We start from the raw sequence: 18945 nt of genomic DNA, 5'->3' as shown, positions 1-18945 counted from the left end.
AACCGCTTGTTATATTATCAATCGTTCTCCGTCAGTAGCGATTGATATGAAGACTCCGATGCAGATGTGGACCGGGAAGCTGACAGATTATTCTCATTTGCATACATTTGGAAGTCCTGTGTACGTTCTGTACAATGAGCAAGAAAGATCGAAGTTGGATTCGAAATCCAGAAAGTGTATCTTCTTGGAATATACTGATGGAGTAAAGAGGTTTCGCTTGTGGGATCCTACTGTTCACAAGCTTGTCATCAGCAGAGATGTTATCTTCGAGGAAGATAAAGTAAAGGGAAACAAAGGCAAATTGAATTCAGAAACTACTATATTCAAGTGGAAAATTAGATGGACGAAAGTCGAGTTTCTTGTGAAGCAGTACCAGAGCACGAAGAACAAGAACACGTTGAGTCTGAGGTTTCCAATGTGAGGCAGTCAACTCGAGACAGAAGACCATCAAGTTGGCTTTCAGATTATGTCACTGAAAGCAAGATTTCATATTGTCTATTATCAGAGGATGGTGAGACATGGAGTTTCCACGAGGCTACTCAAAGCTCGGATGTATCCTTGTGGATGATAGCAATGCAAGAAGAGTTGGAGGCATTAGACATGAATAAAACTTGGGATCTTGTTACATTACCACAAGTGAGGAAAGCTATTGGAAACAGATGGGTCTATAAGATCAAGCGTGATGGTAATAACGAAGTGGAGCAGTATCGTGCTAGATTTGTGGTAAAAGGGTATGCTCAGAAAGAAGATATTGACTTCAATGAGATATTTTCTCATGTGGTTCGGCTTACAACAGTCAGAGTATGTTGGCATTGTGTGCGGTGTTTGACCTACATCTATAAAAGTTAGATGTGAAAACGGCGTTTCTTCATGGAGATCTTGAAGAAGAAATCTATATGCTCCAGCCTGAAGGTTTTGCGGAAAAGAGCAAAGAGAACTTGGTTTGCAGGTTGAAGAAATCTCTATACGGTCTCAAACAGGCGCCGAGGTGTTGGTACAAGAGATTTGATTCCTATATCATGAGCCTTGGATACAACAGATTGAGTGCAGACCCTTGTACATATTTCAAGAGGTCTGGTGATGATTATATTATTTTGCTGTTGTATGAGGACGACAAGTTGGTAGCAGACCCCAATAAAGAACATGTTCAAGGATTGAAGGCACAATTAGCTAGGGAATTTGATATGAAGGACTTGGGACCAGCAAACAAGATTCTAGGGATGCAAGTTCACCGAGACAGAAGTAACAGAAATATTTGGCTTTCCTAGAAAGATTATTTGAATAAAATCTTGCAACGCTTCAACATGCAAGATAGTAAGCCAATATCGACCCTCTTCCTGTTAACTTCAAGTTATCCTCCGAGATGTGTCCTAGCAGTGAAGCAGAGAGGATGTAGATGTATCAAGTATCATATGCATCAGTAGTGGAAAGTTTGATGTTCACCATGATCTGTACAAGACCGGACATTGCTCAAGCAGTGGGAGCAATTAGTCGGTATATGGTGAATCCTGGATGAGAGCATTGGAGCACTGTTAAAAAGATCTTTAAATACATTAAGGGTACCTCGAATGCTGCATTATGTTATGGAGGATCAGATTTTACACTCAGGGGCTATGTGGATTCAGATTATGCAGGTGATCCTGACAAGAGGAAATCTACTACTGGTTATGTGTTTACATTTGCAAGGGGGGCAGTAAGCTGTGTTTCAAAACTACAGACAGTTGTGGCGTTATCTACAATAGAGGTAGAATACATGGCAGCTACTCAAGCTTGCAAGGAGGCAATGTGGATTAAAATGTTATTGGAAGAGATCGGGCACAAACAAGAGAAGGTTTCTTTGTTTTGTGATAGTCAAAGTGCCTTGCACATCGCAAGGAATCCAGCCTTTCATTCCAGGACTAAACACATTAGATTCCAATTTCACTTTGTGAGAGAATTAGTAGAAGAAGGAAGTGTGGATATGCAGAAGATCCATACAAAAGATAATATAGCTGATTTTCTGACAAAGCCAGTTAACACTAATAAGTTTGAGTGGTGTAGATCCTCAAGTGGACTAGCAGAAACGTAAGCAGCAGGTAATGGCAAGATTGCAAGGATGTGTGGAGATGTGTTTGATTATAAATCAAATCTCCAGGTGGGAGAAATGTCGGAAATAGGTGGGGTCAAAGGTTGCAGACATCATTTAATGTACAATTGGTGCAGACTTCTTTGAATTGGCAAAATTGGAAAATTTGAATTTCATACTTTGAAGAGGAGAAAATGCGTTTTAATACTCGTTTTCACACTGACAGAGGCTCTATAAATATAGCTCCCCCTTTCATTCTGAAATCATCTATTCTTCGAGTTTTCTATCATTCTATAGCATTTGAGTGCTTAGTTCTATAATATTTGTGAGGTGCTTGTTCTCCTGTATTAAGAGAGAGTGTGTGTTCTCTTTGGAAAAACTGTGAGTAAGTTGTACACCACAAAATATTATAGTGGAATTCTTTTCATCTTGCCCATGGTTGTTATCCTAATAATTTTCAGGGGTTTTCCACTTAAATCTTGGTGTCTAGTTATTTTTTATTTTCAGGTTTATTATCTCAAATTCCGCACGTGGGACCAACAGAAATGAGTATATGTACATCTAAATGAGACAAAACGATGCCACATGATAGGATGTTTGTGGCTATTTCCTATAGTGGAATTGTAATAGGATTTGCTCTTGTATCTATGTTGTTATGTAAGTGTGTGTGTGTGTTGAAACAGAAAATTTAGATGATGAAATTTGTTGTATGAGGTGGAAAAATGTGATGTTCTTAATTTATTATCCGTTAATTTGACATCTTTTAGAATAATTATCGAGATGTTAAAATAAAATAATTATTCTTGTTAAATAAATTAGAAAATCGAGTTAAATATATGTGTTGTCGGATATAGGAAATTTAGACGAAAAAAAGTACATGTTAGAATTTAAATAACACATGAATATTGAAAAGAGTAGGTCGCTTGTGAGACAGTCTCACGAATCTTAATTTGTGAGACGGGCCAACTCAACCGATATTCACAATAAAAAATAATACTTTTTGCATAAAAAGTAATATTTTTCAAGGATGGCCTAAATAAGAGACTCGTCTCACAAAATAAGACCCGTAAGACCGTCTCACACAAGTTTTTGCCTATTAAAAATATGCAAAACCAGGTCCTTTTTGAGCATCTACTATAAATAGTATACGAGACACATCAATTCACACACACACATATCATAAATATATTCTCTCGTTCTCTCCTCTCTCATAAGAAATGACGATCCCTCTCCCCTAAACCCTAATTGCACCAATTTTCCACAGTATCGTCATTCTGTTATGTCTGAATCCGAAAATGGTTTAAGGGGTTTAGAAGCTGGAGTCCTAAGCTTCCTTCTAAACCTTAAATCGTTTGATTTGAGCTGCATATTGTGAGACCCGAATCCCTATCGCTAACAGAAGTTGCACAACTTTATCTTGCAATTTCCGGTCATTTCTTTGTGGATTTCAGGTCTTGAACTGTTTCATTTTGAACTTTTGAAGGATTTCAAGCTAGCCCCACATTTTTTCCTATTTATTGAAATATTCAACCGCGATCTCTATGAGATTTGGTTGTGCGAGTTCAATTCCTATTCAAGCATGTTGTCTTTTGATTTTAAGGACTTTTTAATAGTTTAATTTTACCCTCTAGTGTGAAATTATAGCTTGTTCGATTGAGATTCGACATGTGGACGAGGTTGAGGCCGAAATCACGGTGGTCTTGAAGGCCTTTATCGAAACCTCTAATTTCTCATTAATGAATCAAATCCATGATAGTGTTGTATCTGTGATGAGTTCACTTGGGATTGTGTCACATATTGTGGTATTATGCCTTCTTGTTCTATTTGATAACGGTATGAAGATGAGTTGTAGTTTCAGTTTTGTAGCACACCATGGAAATCCTCGCATACTTGACTTGGAAAGTTTAGTTGCATTATGACATATCTCTCTTGTGTGTTTTTGCTCGGTCGTTGTTTTGGTTGTTATCGTACAGCTTATTGGCTCCTGATATCTTGTTCATGTTGAGCTCAATTACAAGCAATTCATATTGTATTCATAAATATATTTATGCATTGTTTATGTTTATTATTATTGTTATTAAACTATTAAAAACTAGAATCTTAACCTTGGTATTTCTTGGGGGCTACTGTTGTGGTTGCCGTTTGCCACCATGGTAGGTCTCTCAAGAGGTTTTACAGCACCAGGTGGAGAGTCCTTCAATGTAGCTTGCAGCTGAGGTTGGATGTTGAAACGTCCACTAATCGTTTTTCTTAAAAAGTACTAGAATTTTTTTTCCAAATATTCAACCGAAACTACTAAGTATATACATATATATATTTTTAAATACTTTTGCACCATTTAAAATAAATCAACTAACTATTATTTGAAAATCCAAAAGAAAGCAATTCAAAGCATAAAATCGTAAAATGTCAATAAACTTAAACTAACATTATTTCAAAAATAAACTTAATTCTAACATCCTTTCAAAAACCTCTTAAAAGTATCATAAGTCATAAAATCTTCCAGAAATCATAAATCATAAACTAGTTCTATTTGCGGAAAACTAACGAAGGTCCATGGGTTGTGTGCACTTTCGGTCCAATAAGATCAACTATCAAGACCTCCATTAACATCAATCTCATGCTCACCTGCATCGATCACACCTAGTAAATCTATTGACTCAGCAAATCATAATCATGATAACAAGTAATATATATACATTCACAAACAACATCGAAAATACTTTTAATAATGTACTTTTTCATGAACATAAACTTAAACATATTTCCTTTCATTATATATTTTTCATTTTCATCATATACATATATGTTTTCCTTTTTATTGAATTCAAGTCATCAATTATGACTTTCGTATTAGCTGAAGGTCGATAGATCTATGTAAGTATTATCACGGTACCGGGTGGCGGAGACATCAGCGAAACTCTCACATGTCAACTGAACTTTGACCTTACATATCATCGTATTAGTCACAATCAATTCACCTCCTTTAATATTTCATATTTCCATCACTTATAAAAATCCATGCACGTATAAATCGTTTTTCTGTTGAACCAAGCATGTAATATATCTTTTAGCGTTATCATTTCATCATAAAATTTAATAAACATTTGACATAAACATTTTAACATTATTTACCGCATTCATGGATCTTCCAGGACGTCTAACATTTTTCAGGTGTAAAATGACTGTTTTGCTCCTGAAACCCTAACTTCCCCAATTTATTCTTAGATCAAAAAACGACGACCCAAATCATTCCAAACTTAACACAACATTTTAAAATACACCCATAAATATTTCTTAGACGTAAACTTAAATTTCTCGACTAATTTCCCAATTCGTTTTTAAACTTAGACGTACATCCCGGTTTTAACTCGTATTAACTCGAAACTTAAACAAACTCGAACCATAGCTTAATAACACCTAGTTATACCATATATAACCCAAATCAAGCCCATTAAAGCCTTTGAACAAGCCTAGGAAGCTGTTGGAATTTTATTCACAAAAGAACCCTAGCTCTAGTTGGTTCGAACTCTAGCTTGCCTCAGCTCCAGCCCTTAACCGCTATGACCAGACCTTAGTTGATCCTCCTAGGACCATGATCGAATCCTAGAATACCCACTGGACAGAACTGATGTAATGCTCAAGAATTTGATTAACGTAATCTGAAATGATTAACGTAATCTGAGATGATTTATCGATGATGAACTGATATGATTATGGATGCATTATGCTGAGACCGAACGGGGCCAAGTATATGAATTATACGAGAATTGGACAGAACTATTGGCGCCCGAGCGGTAGTTTTTGACCGCCCGAGCGCCAATGTTCAATAAAAGAAGCTTCGGGCAGAAAGCTTGGCGCCCGGGCGGTAGTTTTTGACCGCCCGAGCGCCATCGAGTAGTGCAGGGAGACAGAGCGCCCCGCGCCCGGGCGGCAGATTTTGACCGCCCGAGCGCCGAGCTCGCGCCCGGGCAGAAATTTATTACCGCCCGAGCGCGAGTCGTGGTGCACGAAGGTGTTAGACACCTGCCTTACATGCACGAGGTGTGTGTATATATATATATATACATATGCACGAAATTTCTCAAAGAATCAGAAGAAGAAGAAATCGAGAAAAGGGGTCGCGGAAGGTTATAGAAAATCCTTACGCCTTTTGTGAGAAATCCGTCCGTCTGATTTTGAATCCGACTTCGCTATCGAGTTCCTAGCAACGTAAAACTGGACGTAAGTTTTGCTACGTTTTAATATGCTTTGAAATTATGATATTGTCATAATGGAATGGAACTCATATATGTTGTTCTTGACATATTAGACATCATAGAATCGAAGTCAGATCAAGAAACGGACTGATTATGGAATTGTTATGATTTGTAGAGTTGAGTTGAATAAGAATTGATATCCAGATTGAGTGATTATCGATTATGAGATGTTAGAATTGATATCTGCCTGATATGGTATTGCTGGATATATTGAGATTATGATGTTATGCCGTTGAAACAGAATTTGATTGGATTCTGATTATATCCAGTATTGATTGAGTGGTGTATTGATATTGTACCCTCGATATTGTGATTGTCAGATTGAGTATTGACAGGCTTTGAGTTCGAGACTTCGACAGGGTCAGAATATCAGAAAGAAAGGTATAAATTAATGTTGAGTTGGGATTACACAACTCGAGTGAGGTTTGACTCGAGTCTCCCTAAATCACATACTTTCATTTATTGCATTGATATTTGCAATTGATGAGACTTATGATTGTAGTCTATTGATTTATAGCCACTGCATGTAATGACTGCTGATTCGCTAGTCATCGATTGATTTGCTTAGATACTGACTGTATGTATTGATTACTGAGTCGTTGAGTCACCGGCTGATTCGCCTAGTCACCGGCTGATTCGTCTGGTTATTGACTGATTCGTCTAATTATTAACTGATTCGTCTAAACTTAAGCTGATTCGCTTAATTACCGGCTGATTCGTCTGGCTATTGACTGATTCGTCTAAACTTAAGCTGATTCGCTTAATTACAGGCTGATTCGTCTGTTTATTGGCTGATTCGCCTAATTCTTGACTGATTCGTCAATTCTGCGGCTGATTCGCCCAGGCATTGATATATGAATTATATCGATGCCGTTTAGGGATTGATCCATTACTATCGACTGAGATTCGATATAATTACCTATATCCAAACATCGGGATCCCTAGGTTAGAGTTGAGTCGAGTCTGAGACGACGCGTCAGTGGAGTCGAGTCTGAGACGACGCGTCGGTTGAGTTGAGTCTGATATGAAATGTTGATTTGCATTGTTTATATCATTCATGATTATTGAATGCTTGATATTGATTTATGTTTCTGATTTGATATAGGTTAAGAATATTTCTTATATATGCTTTTGTATATGCTTTTATATGATTGCATGTATACATTGTTTATACTGGGATATTTATATATCACCGGAGTTATCCGGCTGTTGTCTTGTTTTGTATGTGTGCATGACAACAGGTGGGGCTGGATCAGGGTCAAGAAGAGGATGAGAGAAGATTAGATAGCGTGGAGATCCGGGCTTCGAAGCAGCATAAGATTCAGCACTGATATGTAGTTGAACCTAGTTGAATTCTTGTAGATAACACAAGATTTGTATGTTCATGTTTAATATGTAATTTGAGTAAATTACATTACGTTTCCGCTTTGTATTTAAAAAAAAAAATTAGACCCTGTTTTATAATTGATTAATTAGTCCCAATAATGATTAAGAACTTGATTAGCATCAGGGTCCCCACAACTGAACTCCCCAAACGTGCCCAATACTTCCAACCGTGCCCTAGGAGCCATGCGTGACTTTTCTCATGTGATCGCACCAGCCCTCGAACCGAGCCACATGCGACCACCCTTGAACCATCTTATAGCCCTTTAGGTCTCCTGGACAAACCCTAGCAGCTGCTAGAGACTGTGGCCCTAGAGGACTCCTAGCCGAAGAACCCTAGCCATCTAGGACTCTAATTTTCGTGCAACTCCTTACCCCTCACGTCCAACCCTTATGCAGCCACACTTAAAACTTCTAAACCCTCATAAATTCATCCCTTTTGGTGTCCTTATCGTGGCAGCCCCTTCGTGCATTAATAGCAAGAGTTTTAAATCATAAAAACTTGACTTCTTGGCATAATACGACATAAAAACAAAAATAATACAAGGGTTCATATTTCTTTCATGCAAACATGCATCAAACATATATTATGTTGTGATGGATGAGAAAAAATAATATTAAGGCGTGCATTTGTGTATATTTCGCTCGAAAACAATTTGACGATGCGAAGAACGTTGGCAGAGATGGACCTTGCTGAATTTTCTTCAAAGATTTTGTGTACTTGCCTTCCCAAATTCTCGTGTGTACGTGTGTCAATGGGGAGGGGAGAGTCCTAGAAATTTTTAGGTGAAGGGACGTGTGAATTATGGTGTTTGGGGTAGGGTTTTATGCTTTTAGTTATTAATTAAAACTCCTAGTTTAAGTTTAGGCTCATTAATATCGTATAATAGGCTCATTAAACCCCATAGTTAATATTTTAAATAATTTGTTTAGGAAAATTTGTGAAATTATTAGCCGTGTTCTCAAAAGTTCATATTTTCGTCGAAAATCTAATTATTTTCGTCGAAGATCTAATACCGTTTTAAAAATACGACTCGGCGTGTAAAAACACTTCTTTTTTGAAAATACCATGTAACATATACCATATATTAAATAATTAAAATTAATCATTTAATAAAATATTTTCTCTCATATGGTCAATGGTCTCCATTCCTCGATCGCGTCTCGAATACCCTTTAAAAACACAGTTTTATTCATTCTAAAATAAAACTACATTTTAAACATGTTAACATGCATACCATAATTAATTCATGTCCTTAAAACCAAGGTTCTAAAAAGCGCGAAGCGTCCCGAAGCGCGAACGTCGAGCTTCAAGCTTTTCAGGCTTAAGCGAGATTAGTACGATTTTAAGCGTAAAAAAGCGTTTTTTGATTTTTAGCATAGTTGTAATTATCTTAAACCAATAAATAGATAAAAATAAATACTTCATAAATATGATAAATAAGTATAATATATAACGCATTAATTTTCATTTTTATAGAAGTATAAGAATCTCAAAATTGAAATATTTAGTTGTTTTTGCAACTACACCACATCAAAAAATGCTAAATATTGGTCAAATCATTTTCAGATTCTAATCAAAATCTCCTTCTTCGTTTATTTCATCTTTTGTATCATCCGATATATCATCAAAGTCTCCTTGAACATGGACATTGATATTACTTTTAGGTTGTAAAGTGTCCATCTCCATCTCACCTTCATCATCACAATTTTCAACCATCCAAAATTTAGCTTTGCTAATATCACTTTCTTGTAAAGTCTCAAATTTATTATTTCTCTTTTTCTTGTTCATCAATCTTGCATTGAATTGGATATACACTAGATTATTCATCCTTGTAGTATCTAGTCTATTTCTTTTTTAGTGTCTCTCTACATTAAAAACAAAAGAAAAAATTTAGTAAGCTACAATATCATATTGCCACAAAAGTAAAGTATAATGAAGTAAATATTTACCCCTTCAAAGACACTCCAATTCCTTTCAAAACCCGACGAACTAGTAGTTAAACCAAGAATCTTTTTTGCCATCACTTTCAAATTTGGCACCTCATTGCCATATAAGTCCCACCAACTAACTATCAATTAAAGAAAAGAGATAAAAATATCATGATATGTGTCAACAATAATATATAAACATGAAAAGAAATAAAATAATGTTTACATACCTGGATTGTAAATTTGATAATTGTTTAGGCATCCGCTTAATGCTATTTTTTTTCCAAATGCTGCTTCTTTTTGTGTGTATTTTTGCAACTCAACATTTATCACATGATTTTGCATTTGAACATCAGGAAAGAACTTTTCAACAGTAGTGATCATATTATTTGTTATCAAATGATCATCTTTGATGCTTTGATTCTTGAAGAAATAATATAGATTCAGAAGATAAGTTGTCATATGAATTGGACTATCAAGACGACCTTTACTTTTTGCATCAATAATGTCTAAAATTGGCTCATAATCACTTTCTTTCTTCAACATTTTTAATTTCATCCTTTGCATTCAATAACTCTCCATACACAAAACCCATAAAAAGTTTCTCCTCTCTATCAGCAAGTCTAAGAACTTTTACCAATGGAGTGAATACTCGCAAGCACAAATCTATCGAGTTCCAAAAATCATTGGGGACAATAACATCAAATGCCTCTTTTCTTTTTTTGCTCCTAGACCATATAGTGTTATCCCATTCATTGCTAGTCATCATATTTCTCAACTCTTGTTTCTTATCAAGCAAACTTTGCAATGTTAAGAAAGAGGTGGCAAATCTAGTTACACCCATGATAGGATCGGTTAGGGGGGAAATCGATGAGCTACAATATCTCGGTTCTTGAAATATTGAACACCGATGAATTAAATCAAGTTTGGTTAAAAACCAAGCGGAAGATACTCGAAATAATCCTTCGTAGAAACCAATCAAATATTTTGTAAAGCATTTAAAATATATGCAAGTTGAATGAGTAAAAGTATCTCAGTTGAAGCATTTTATCAAACACTTGGTATACAATATTTTGGTATTTGAAGAACACAAAAAAATGCTTCAACAATTGCATCTTTAAAACTATGGAAATGATAAGTAAATGCAACAAACAAATAGACAGGAATTTGTTTATGGATGTTCGGAGATTTCAAACACTCCTACGTCACCCCTTCTTCCCCTTGGGAAGGATCCACTAGAAGACTTTGATTCATACAACTCTTTGTACAAACCCGATCCGGAAGGGCAGCACCCAACTAGAACTCCTAGCACTCAAGATTGTAGGCAGCACCTCACAATCAGCATATTGTTTAATGTCTCATATGCAAAGACTACATACACAAGTTTTACGTCTTTGTGCAAGACTCACTCAACTAATCTTTGAAGTTCAACTCTCTTCTATATGTGTGAGTGATTGTGTGTGAGGAATTTATCAGTTACAGTGTACATCTCAAATGTACCCTCACACAAGGGCTTGTGCTCTCAACTAGCTAATATATTCATGCTAACTGCCCATGCTTTGAATCCACTTCAAAAGCTCTTGTTTGATCTTCAAGATGTTGTATTTATAGGCTCCAACACTGATATATACGTTAGACACAAGAATATGACCGTTTGAAAAGTTTCTGTACTGTTTCCGAGATTGCAACGGTCAAATTCAGCTTGCTGGGCATTTTCCCGACTGGTCAACTCTGGTCAACTGGTCAACTCTGGTCAATTCAACTGGTCACTCAGTCGGACTGGTTCAGTTGGTCTGGTTCAGTTCAACTGGTCTTCAGCTGGTTCAGTTTCAGCTGGTGTGCTGAAATCAGCCTAGCTGATTTCAGTTTGTGCAGAACCAGTAGCTTCATCGTCATTTATCAGCATCATAAGCTTCGATTCAGACTTTGACTTATAAGAATGATTTGTAGATCTTTGTCTTAGCTTTCCAACGCATACTGAATCGCTTCGTTTCGATAACCGAGCTGAGAGATATGACCAAAATACGGCAGTTGCTCAAACACAACTGATTGCTGTTTTCGTGTGATCAGTTCGGTAATTGAGCGATCAGTTAGACCATGATAACATCCGATTTTGCCCAACTGACGTGAAATATGATTTGTTCCAAATTGCGTTTTCTAATCAGTCAATTTGGCGGATTGTCATTTGGATAATCCAGTTGAGAGATATCATCAAAATACCGAAGCTCGCCAGAAATTCAGTTTGTGCAAAATTCAGTTTCAGCTAGCTTCTTGTGTTTGCAACTTCACACTTGAGTAAATATGTTAGAAACACAATAACAAGTTTTGTTAACATCAAAATCAAGATTGCGAACTTAAAAAGTTCCAACAACCCAGCCTAACTATCTCTCTTTTTGTAAACTTTCTCATCAATTCCAAGGTCTTGTGATGAGCATAAATGAAAATACAAAAAAAATTTTGCCTTCTTGATCACTCCATTGAACATTTGAAGTTTATAAATTCCGTCAAGCACAAGATTTATGGTGTGAGCTGAGCATGATGCCCAAAATATGTTGGATCTTTCTAATGCTAACAAATTCGCGGCATTCATGTTGTTTGAGGCATTGTCGGTCACAATTTGCACCACATTTTTAGCCCCAACCCGATCAATACATGTAGTAACATATTCAAATATGTATTTTGCTGTGTGAGCTTCATTTGAAGCTTCTCTTGATGAAATAAAAGCAGTCCCCAACTTACAATTCACACAAAAATTAATGATACTTCTTCTTTTCCTATCACTCCGACCATCAATCATAATAGAGCAACCATTATTTTCCCACTCTTCTTCCTGCTTCTTTAGAGTTTCTTTTGTTTTCTCCACCTCTCTTTTTAAAAGTGGTTCTCTAAGATGGTATTGTGAAGGAGGGATATAGCCAAGACCATATTGTCCTAAAGCCTCAACAAATTTTTTGAAACTATCATTGTAAATTGCATGAAAATAATTCTGGCTTCATACACCCATCTTGCCAAATATTGATGAACTTGGAGCAATCTTTCTTTAGCAATTGCATCAGTAATATTTTGTTGTCTGATTTTCTTATTTGCACTCATAGAAACATCATCAACATTAATTGGCTTTGCAAATTGATCAATAGGTCCCATATCAGTTGATCTTTTTTTACTCCCTCTCTCAATGATGGCAATTTCATCATCTTCATATTCACATATAGTCAAAGACATAAACACATCATTCCTTAACTTAGATTCATTAAATAAGTTTTCCTGTTTCTTAGACTTATTATCCTCAATTGCTAAATGACACTTTTGTTTTTGCTCTCCAGTTGGCCTCGTACATGCTTTTACACATTTTCCTAGAATACCCGAAATGTGGATTTTGTGCCTATAAATTCCGCCGGTTGTAACTTTACCACACAAGGTACACTTCACAGATTTGTGATTTTAAGGATCTACTAACACAGCGATATCCCATCCAATATCCCCAGAGTCCCTTTTCAATTCACTGTCTGTAGAATGAGAATTTGATGTCATTAAAGAATCATTTCGTTCCATCGATCCCTACAAAATTCGAGCTAATAATACACGATGGAAGCTAATAAAAGAACTACATTTTTTAGAAACAATCCATTGTTCATTCTGTTTTAAAAAAAATCGTGGCAATATAACACATTCATGCTCAAACAAAATTTCATAATAAGAAAATTATACAGTAAGAAACTAAGCATAAATGGGTGAACAAAATGAGAGACTTACAAAAGGAGAGTTGTCGATTTCCATTTTGTATTTCAGCTTTTGCCCATCGGTAGTGCTATAGTTTAGCTGTTTATTATTGGTGATATTTCATGGAAAAATCAGAAGAGAAGAATGAAAGAAGAAACTTGTGTGAAGCCGTGAAGTTGGTAGGTGGAAGGTCAACATCTAAATTATAAATCAATTTATTTATTATTTTAAAATAACAAATAAAAAGACACGCTTAATTACGCTTAATTAAGTCAAACTATAGTTGACCGCTTATGTTCCGTTTTTTTCTCCAAAGCGGAGCTTTATCGGTGCGCTTCGCGTTTAAGCCCCGCTTTTTAGAATACTGCTTAAAACCATTTAATTAGTCATTTTTCATTTTCTTTAGATTTGCTATATCATCGAATTGTTGACTTACAAATGTTGTCATCTCCTCACCCATCTCTATCTTTGTATGTATTTTTGGAGTCCTATTTATGTTATGTCATAGTCACATTTATATATACCGAGGAGATACAATAATGCATAATCATTCTACACCAACAAATGACATATCGAGCACTTCCGTTTTTAATACAAAATCAATCATCACTATATAATATCGTCAGCCATTTTTAGTGATGTAGTGAAATAAAATTTTGCAAATGTATAAAATTTTAATACAAAATCAATCAATCTCACGCAAAAGCAAACTCGTCATCTATATTTTTTTTTTAAAAAAAAAAACCACATCACTACATAATGGATATTACAAAATTCCCACAAACAAAATATTGAAATAGATATAAAAAATGCCAAAAGAAACTCAATAAGTAAATGAATATTATCTTACACTAAATGGTTATTACATTATAATAACATAGATCTATAGTATAGATAATAATACAAAAGTCAATTCTAAAATTTATTTATGGCCTAAGGATTAATCTATTAATTTTTTTAATAATTCCAATCTTATCACAACCTTAACTAATTAAATTAAAACCATCTTTGGTGGGTTTTTTTTTTCTTATAAAAATTTTTGTTCATAAAAGGCATGATATGTGACGAGGATGAAAAAAAAAGTACAAAATTTTGACTTTTAAAAATTATATTTTAATTAAAATATGAATGGGTGTCAAGTCAAAAATAATAACTATAATACCCTGATCAGGACCAGTAGGTACCGTGGGCCAAAGGGGATGCCTTTGCTTTTAATAATGTCAAAATTTATCTTAATTCGATTATAAGTTTGATCCTAAAATACTTTTGATATAATATTTTGATAATAATATTTTGAGAGATTAGAACTAGTTCTTAAGTCAATCTTTCGTTTCATTTGCGCTTCTTTTAACATCTTGAAATTAATTACGAAATTTTTTCTTCATAATTCGATTTTATTCCATAATAAATTGTATTTATTTTTTCTTTTTTCCTTTTTGTGACATTCATGCATACAAACAAGCAATTTGATGATTAATTGCATGACAAAAACTTGTGTGAGACGGTATCGCGTGTCGTATTTTGTGAGACATATCTCTTATTTGGGCCATCTATGAAAAAAATATTATTTTTTATGCTAAGAGTATTACTTTTTATTGTGAATATCGATAGAGTTGACTCGTCTCACAGATAAAAATTCGTGATACCGTCTCACAAGAGACCTGCTCGTCATTGAATAGCTTTAATTTGATTTACAACTTCTTGAAACAAATTTGTCTTTCGTGACAATACACATTAAATTACTTAATTGTATTGGAAAATTTATTGATTATTTGATAACTTTTAATATAATATTTATTTGAAATAAAAAACTCAATATTACGTTTTGAAATTAGAGTGGATCTCATGTGAGACCATCTCACCGATTCTAATATGTGAGACGGGTCAACCCTACCCATATTCACAATAAAAAATAATACTCTTTGCATAAAAAATAATGAGTAGATCTCATGTGAGACCGTCTCACGGATCACAATATGTGAGACGGATCAACCCTACCCATATTCACAATAAAAAGTAATACTCTTAGCATAAAAAGTAATACTTTTTAATGGATTATCCAAATAAAGATCCGTCTCACATAATACGATCCGTGAGACCGTCTCACACAAGTTTTTGCCCTAAATTAACTAAATGGAATCATGAAATAATAAAGGAAAGTAATATCATTACTAACGTAAATAATTAAATAAAATAGAAAATTACAATTTTAGTCCTGTAAATTATCTTCTTTTTTTTGTGTTAGTTCTTAAATTTATCAAAGTTTGGTTTTCATCTAATAACTTGACTTTTTTAGTTTTTGTATTTTTTTTCCCAAAATTAATGAATACACAAGATATTGTTTATTTGACATTGATACTCTCCTACATGACTTATGTGACAAAAATAAAGCTTATATTACATAAATTAAATATACATAAACAAAAATAATGAGAAACACCAAATTTTTTTCCTCTTGTTTTGAAGTATTGATGTCTTTTTTTTTATGAGATGAATTTTAATTTGAGTATAACTTAATTCTAGCTACATTTGTCACGTATGTGAAAATCGATGTCAAATAAATCATATTTGATGGATTTAGCGGTTTCGAGAAAAAAAAACCAAAAAAAAATTTATGTTATTGTATTAAAACCAAACTTTGACAAATTATAAGACTAAAATCCAAAACAGACAATTGCCATTACTAAAATTATAATTTTTCCTAAATAAAATTTGGAATCAAATTTCATCGTGGAAGATGACTTACAAGCTACTTAGACAAGTTTTCCTCTATCTTGAAAAATCCGCCGGTTTTTTGGTCCGAATAATGAGACCTGATATCAAACTAAGTCTGTCATTAGAAATTAAGGCGAAAATCAGATTGAATGGGAAATTAGGATTTTGGTCTCGTAAATTTTAGTCACACAACTTGTCAGAGTTTGGTTTCATCTAGTAACTTATTTTTATCGAAATCACTAAATCCAATTAATATTGCTTATTTAATATTTATGCTTGGTTAATTTAATTTGAAAATAATAAAATTATACTACATATATTAAAATAAACTTATCCAAAATGAAAAGTTTTTTCTTCTCATTTTGAAATATTAAGACCAAACTTTGATAAATTAGAATGCAAAATCTATCTAGATCAACTTATACAACAAACTTACTTTGCCATTTTTCCAATTTGTAACCATATGAAATCTTCTTTATGTAACTTTAACTTTGAAATCCATCAACTTTTGGATTTCTTTTCTTCTCATTCTGGGCAAACTTATACAACTAAAAAACAATGAACACACATATGAAAAATCAAGAATCAGACAAAATAGCCCACAAAAAGAAAGATAAAGTAAAATTAGATGACATCTTATAAATTTGTGTTTTCACGAAGAAAACCCTTGTTGATTAACCCTAAATTAATCAGTACTGTATAATTTTCTCTGATTTCCAAGTTGTGAATCCGAGACAGAAAGTGCATCCCATATCATGTCCATATCCAAAGATGGCATTTTGCTCAGTTGAACTGGATCAAGATCAGATGCAATACCTTCTGAAGTTTTTTCGAATTCGATCATTTCTGATCCTGATTTGTTCTCTGAATCTTTCTTGGACGCAGATTTCTGGCTCATGCTTCTCTTCGAAACCGGCATCCCTTTCGAGATAGCTTGTAATTTGGCTTCAAGAAGTGCTGCTGTATGATTGTTCATCGAATTCTCCTTGATTTTCTGCTTCAAATCTGGGAAATTCAGGTGCCCATAATCACCTCTGAGAATGTATGAAGCTGTATCGTACGCGAAAGCTGCTTCTTCCGCTGTCTCAAAAGTTCCCAACCAAACCCTCGTTCGGTTCCGGGGTAGCCTTATTTCTGCAACCCATTTTCCCCAGTGCCTTTGTCTCACGCCCCTGAAAAGTTTCCCCGATGACAAACTAGATTTCTGTTGAACTTTTCGGCCCGGAAATTTCGCCGGTTTGGTTATGTTGAGCCAGTGGTGATCACTTGAACATTTTGAAGAGTAATTTTCTTGATTCTGATAGATTTTCAGCCATTCGGTGCTTGAATCAAGATGGTTTTGACCGAGTTGAGGCGTGGAAAATATAGGGTTCTCACAGAAAGATTTGGATTCTCGTCTTCCGCCGAAGCTGAGTGATTCTTCACACCCCTTTAGGGAGGATGGATCTTGGAGATATAAGCCTAGATTTGTGAACTTCGAGTTGACAGAAGAAGATGATACAAAAGGTTCAGAAACTTTGGTAAAAATCGATGATCTAAATGATTCAAGAAAGTTTTGGGGAACATAACTGCCTTCATGATCACACACTGATGATGAATCTTGATTGAGAGGATTGATGAATCCATGAAAGAAATAATGATCATGAAATTCATCGGGAACAATACTTTCTTTTGAAAAATCTAATAGCTGAGTAGTCGGAATAGTATCAGAAAAGACCTCGTTTTCCGGCGAATCACTAGTTTCCGGACTCGAAAACAACTGGATTTTGCTACCAACATGGCTTAAATTGGTCTCGTTTGTATCACAAAAAACGTTCCGGTTCGCAAATGATCTCCATCCTCCTGCTACTCCTTCCGAACAAGACGACGATCCCTTCGGCCTCGAGAAGAAGGGATCCATTTTTTGTTGAATCTTTTGTTTTCGAGAATGTTTGTAAGAGAAACGAAGTCACAGAAATGATACAAAATGGGGACAACGTGATATATTTATAGCAAATGCTTTGTTCTAGATCATGTCTTCTGTCCATAAAGACCAGAAATTTAAAATAAATAATATGATATTCGCTTTCGTATTCCAACATATATTCGTGCTCTCCATTTTCTATAATGTTGTGTTGACATACCAATCCATGACACGCATATTTTTATATTTCAAAATATATATATATATATATATATATATATATATATATATATATATAAATTGCGCATCCAATGGATGAATGACACCTCATCGGTATCATTGATGATGTTCATCTATTAGATGTGGTTATGTTCACTGTCCATTTATTGTATGTGATGATATTGTACTTCCAATTGGTAGACATCATCTTAGCATTGTTCATTATAGTGCGTGTTCAGGAGATCAAACCTATATATATATATATATATATATATATATATATATATATATATATATATATATATATATCAAATTCATTTTATATAAAATTATATAATTTCAATAATAATTGATGTGATCTTGATTAAGAAATATAAGAGATCAAAGCGAATAATGATTTTTCGCGTGCTATAATGCATGTGAGTAAGAAGAATGTAAAGTTGAAGATCATGCAATTGATGATTTCAAGCAACTCGAAAATCAATAATTGGGGTGGATGTATTTGAAATTCATCTATCAAATCAATGCCATCAATCCAAACGCAAGCTAAAAAACTCAATGCGACCTTTACTATATGTGATCGCCGTTGAGTCCCATTCTCGATCTTGGTCTTGCGCTCGGTCTCGTTGAATCGGAGGTTTTTAATTCAATCCCAAAGGGAGGTTTTCCATCTGGAGCTTCTTCCCGGGGAAGGTCCGGCCGGCCCTTCGGGTTCAATTCTTACAAAACCCCTTGCCTTGTAGCTAAAG

At 34.6% G+C, this 18945-nt stretch overlaps 1 protein-coding gene across 1 annotated transcript; it reads right to left on the bottom strand.

Annotated features, from left to right (window-relative positions):
• Positions 1 to 16645: 16645 nt before the first annotated feature.
• Positions 16646 to 18061, bottom strand: LOC140831755 (ethylene-responsive transcription factor ERF062). The gene has a single exon (XM_073195500.1). The coding sequence runs from the start codon at positions 17972 to 17974 to the stop codon at positions 16760 to 16762; it is 1215 nt and encodes a 404-aa protein (XP_073051601.1). The 5' UTR covers positions 17975 to 18061; the 3' UTR covers positions 16646 to 16759.
• Between the last annotated feature and the right edge of the window lie 884 nt (positions 18062 to 18945).

The sequence above is a fragment of the Primulina eburnea genome, chromosome 5 (assembly GCF_022965805.1).
Source record: "Primulina eburnea isolate SZY01 chromosome 5, ASM2296580v1, whole genome shotgun sequence".
Classification (NCBI taxonomy): Eukaryota; Viridiplantae; Streptophyta; class Magnoliopsida; order Lamiales; family Gesneriaceae; genus Primulina; species Primulina eburnea.
This window is presented reverse-complemented; position numbering and strand designations above follow the sequence as displayed.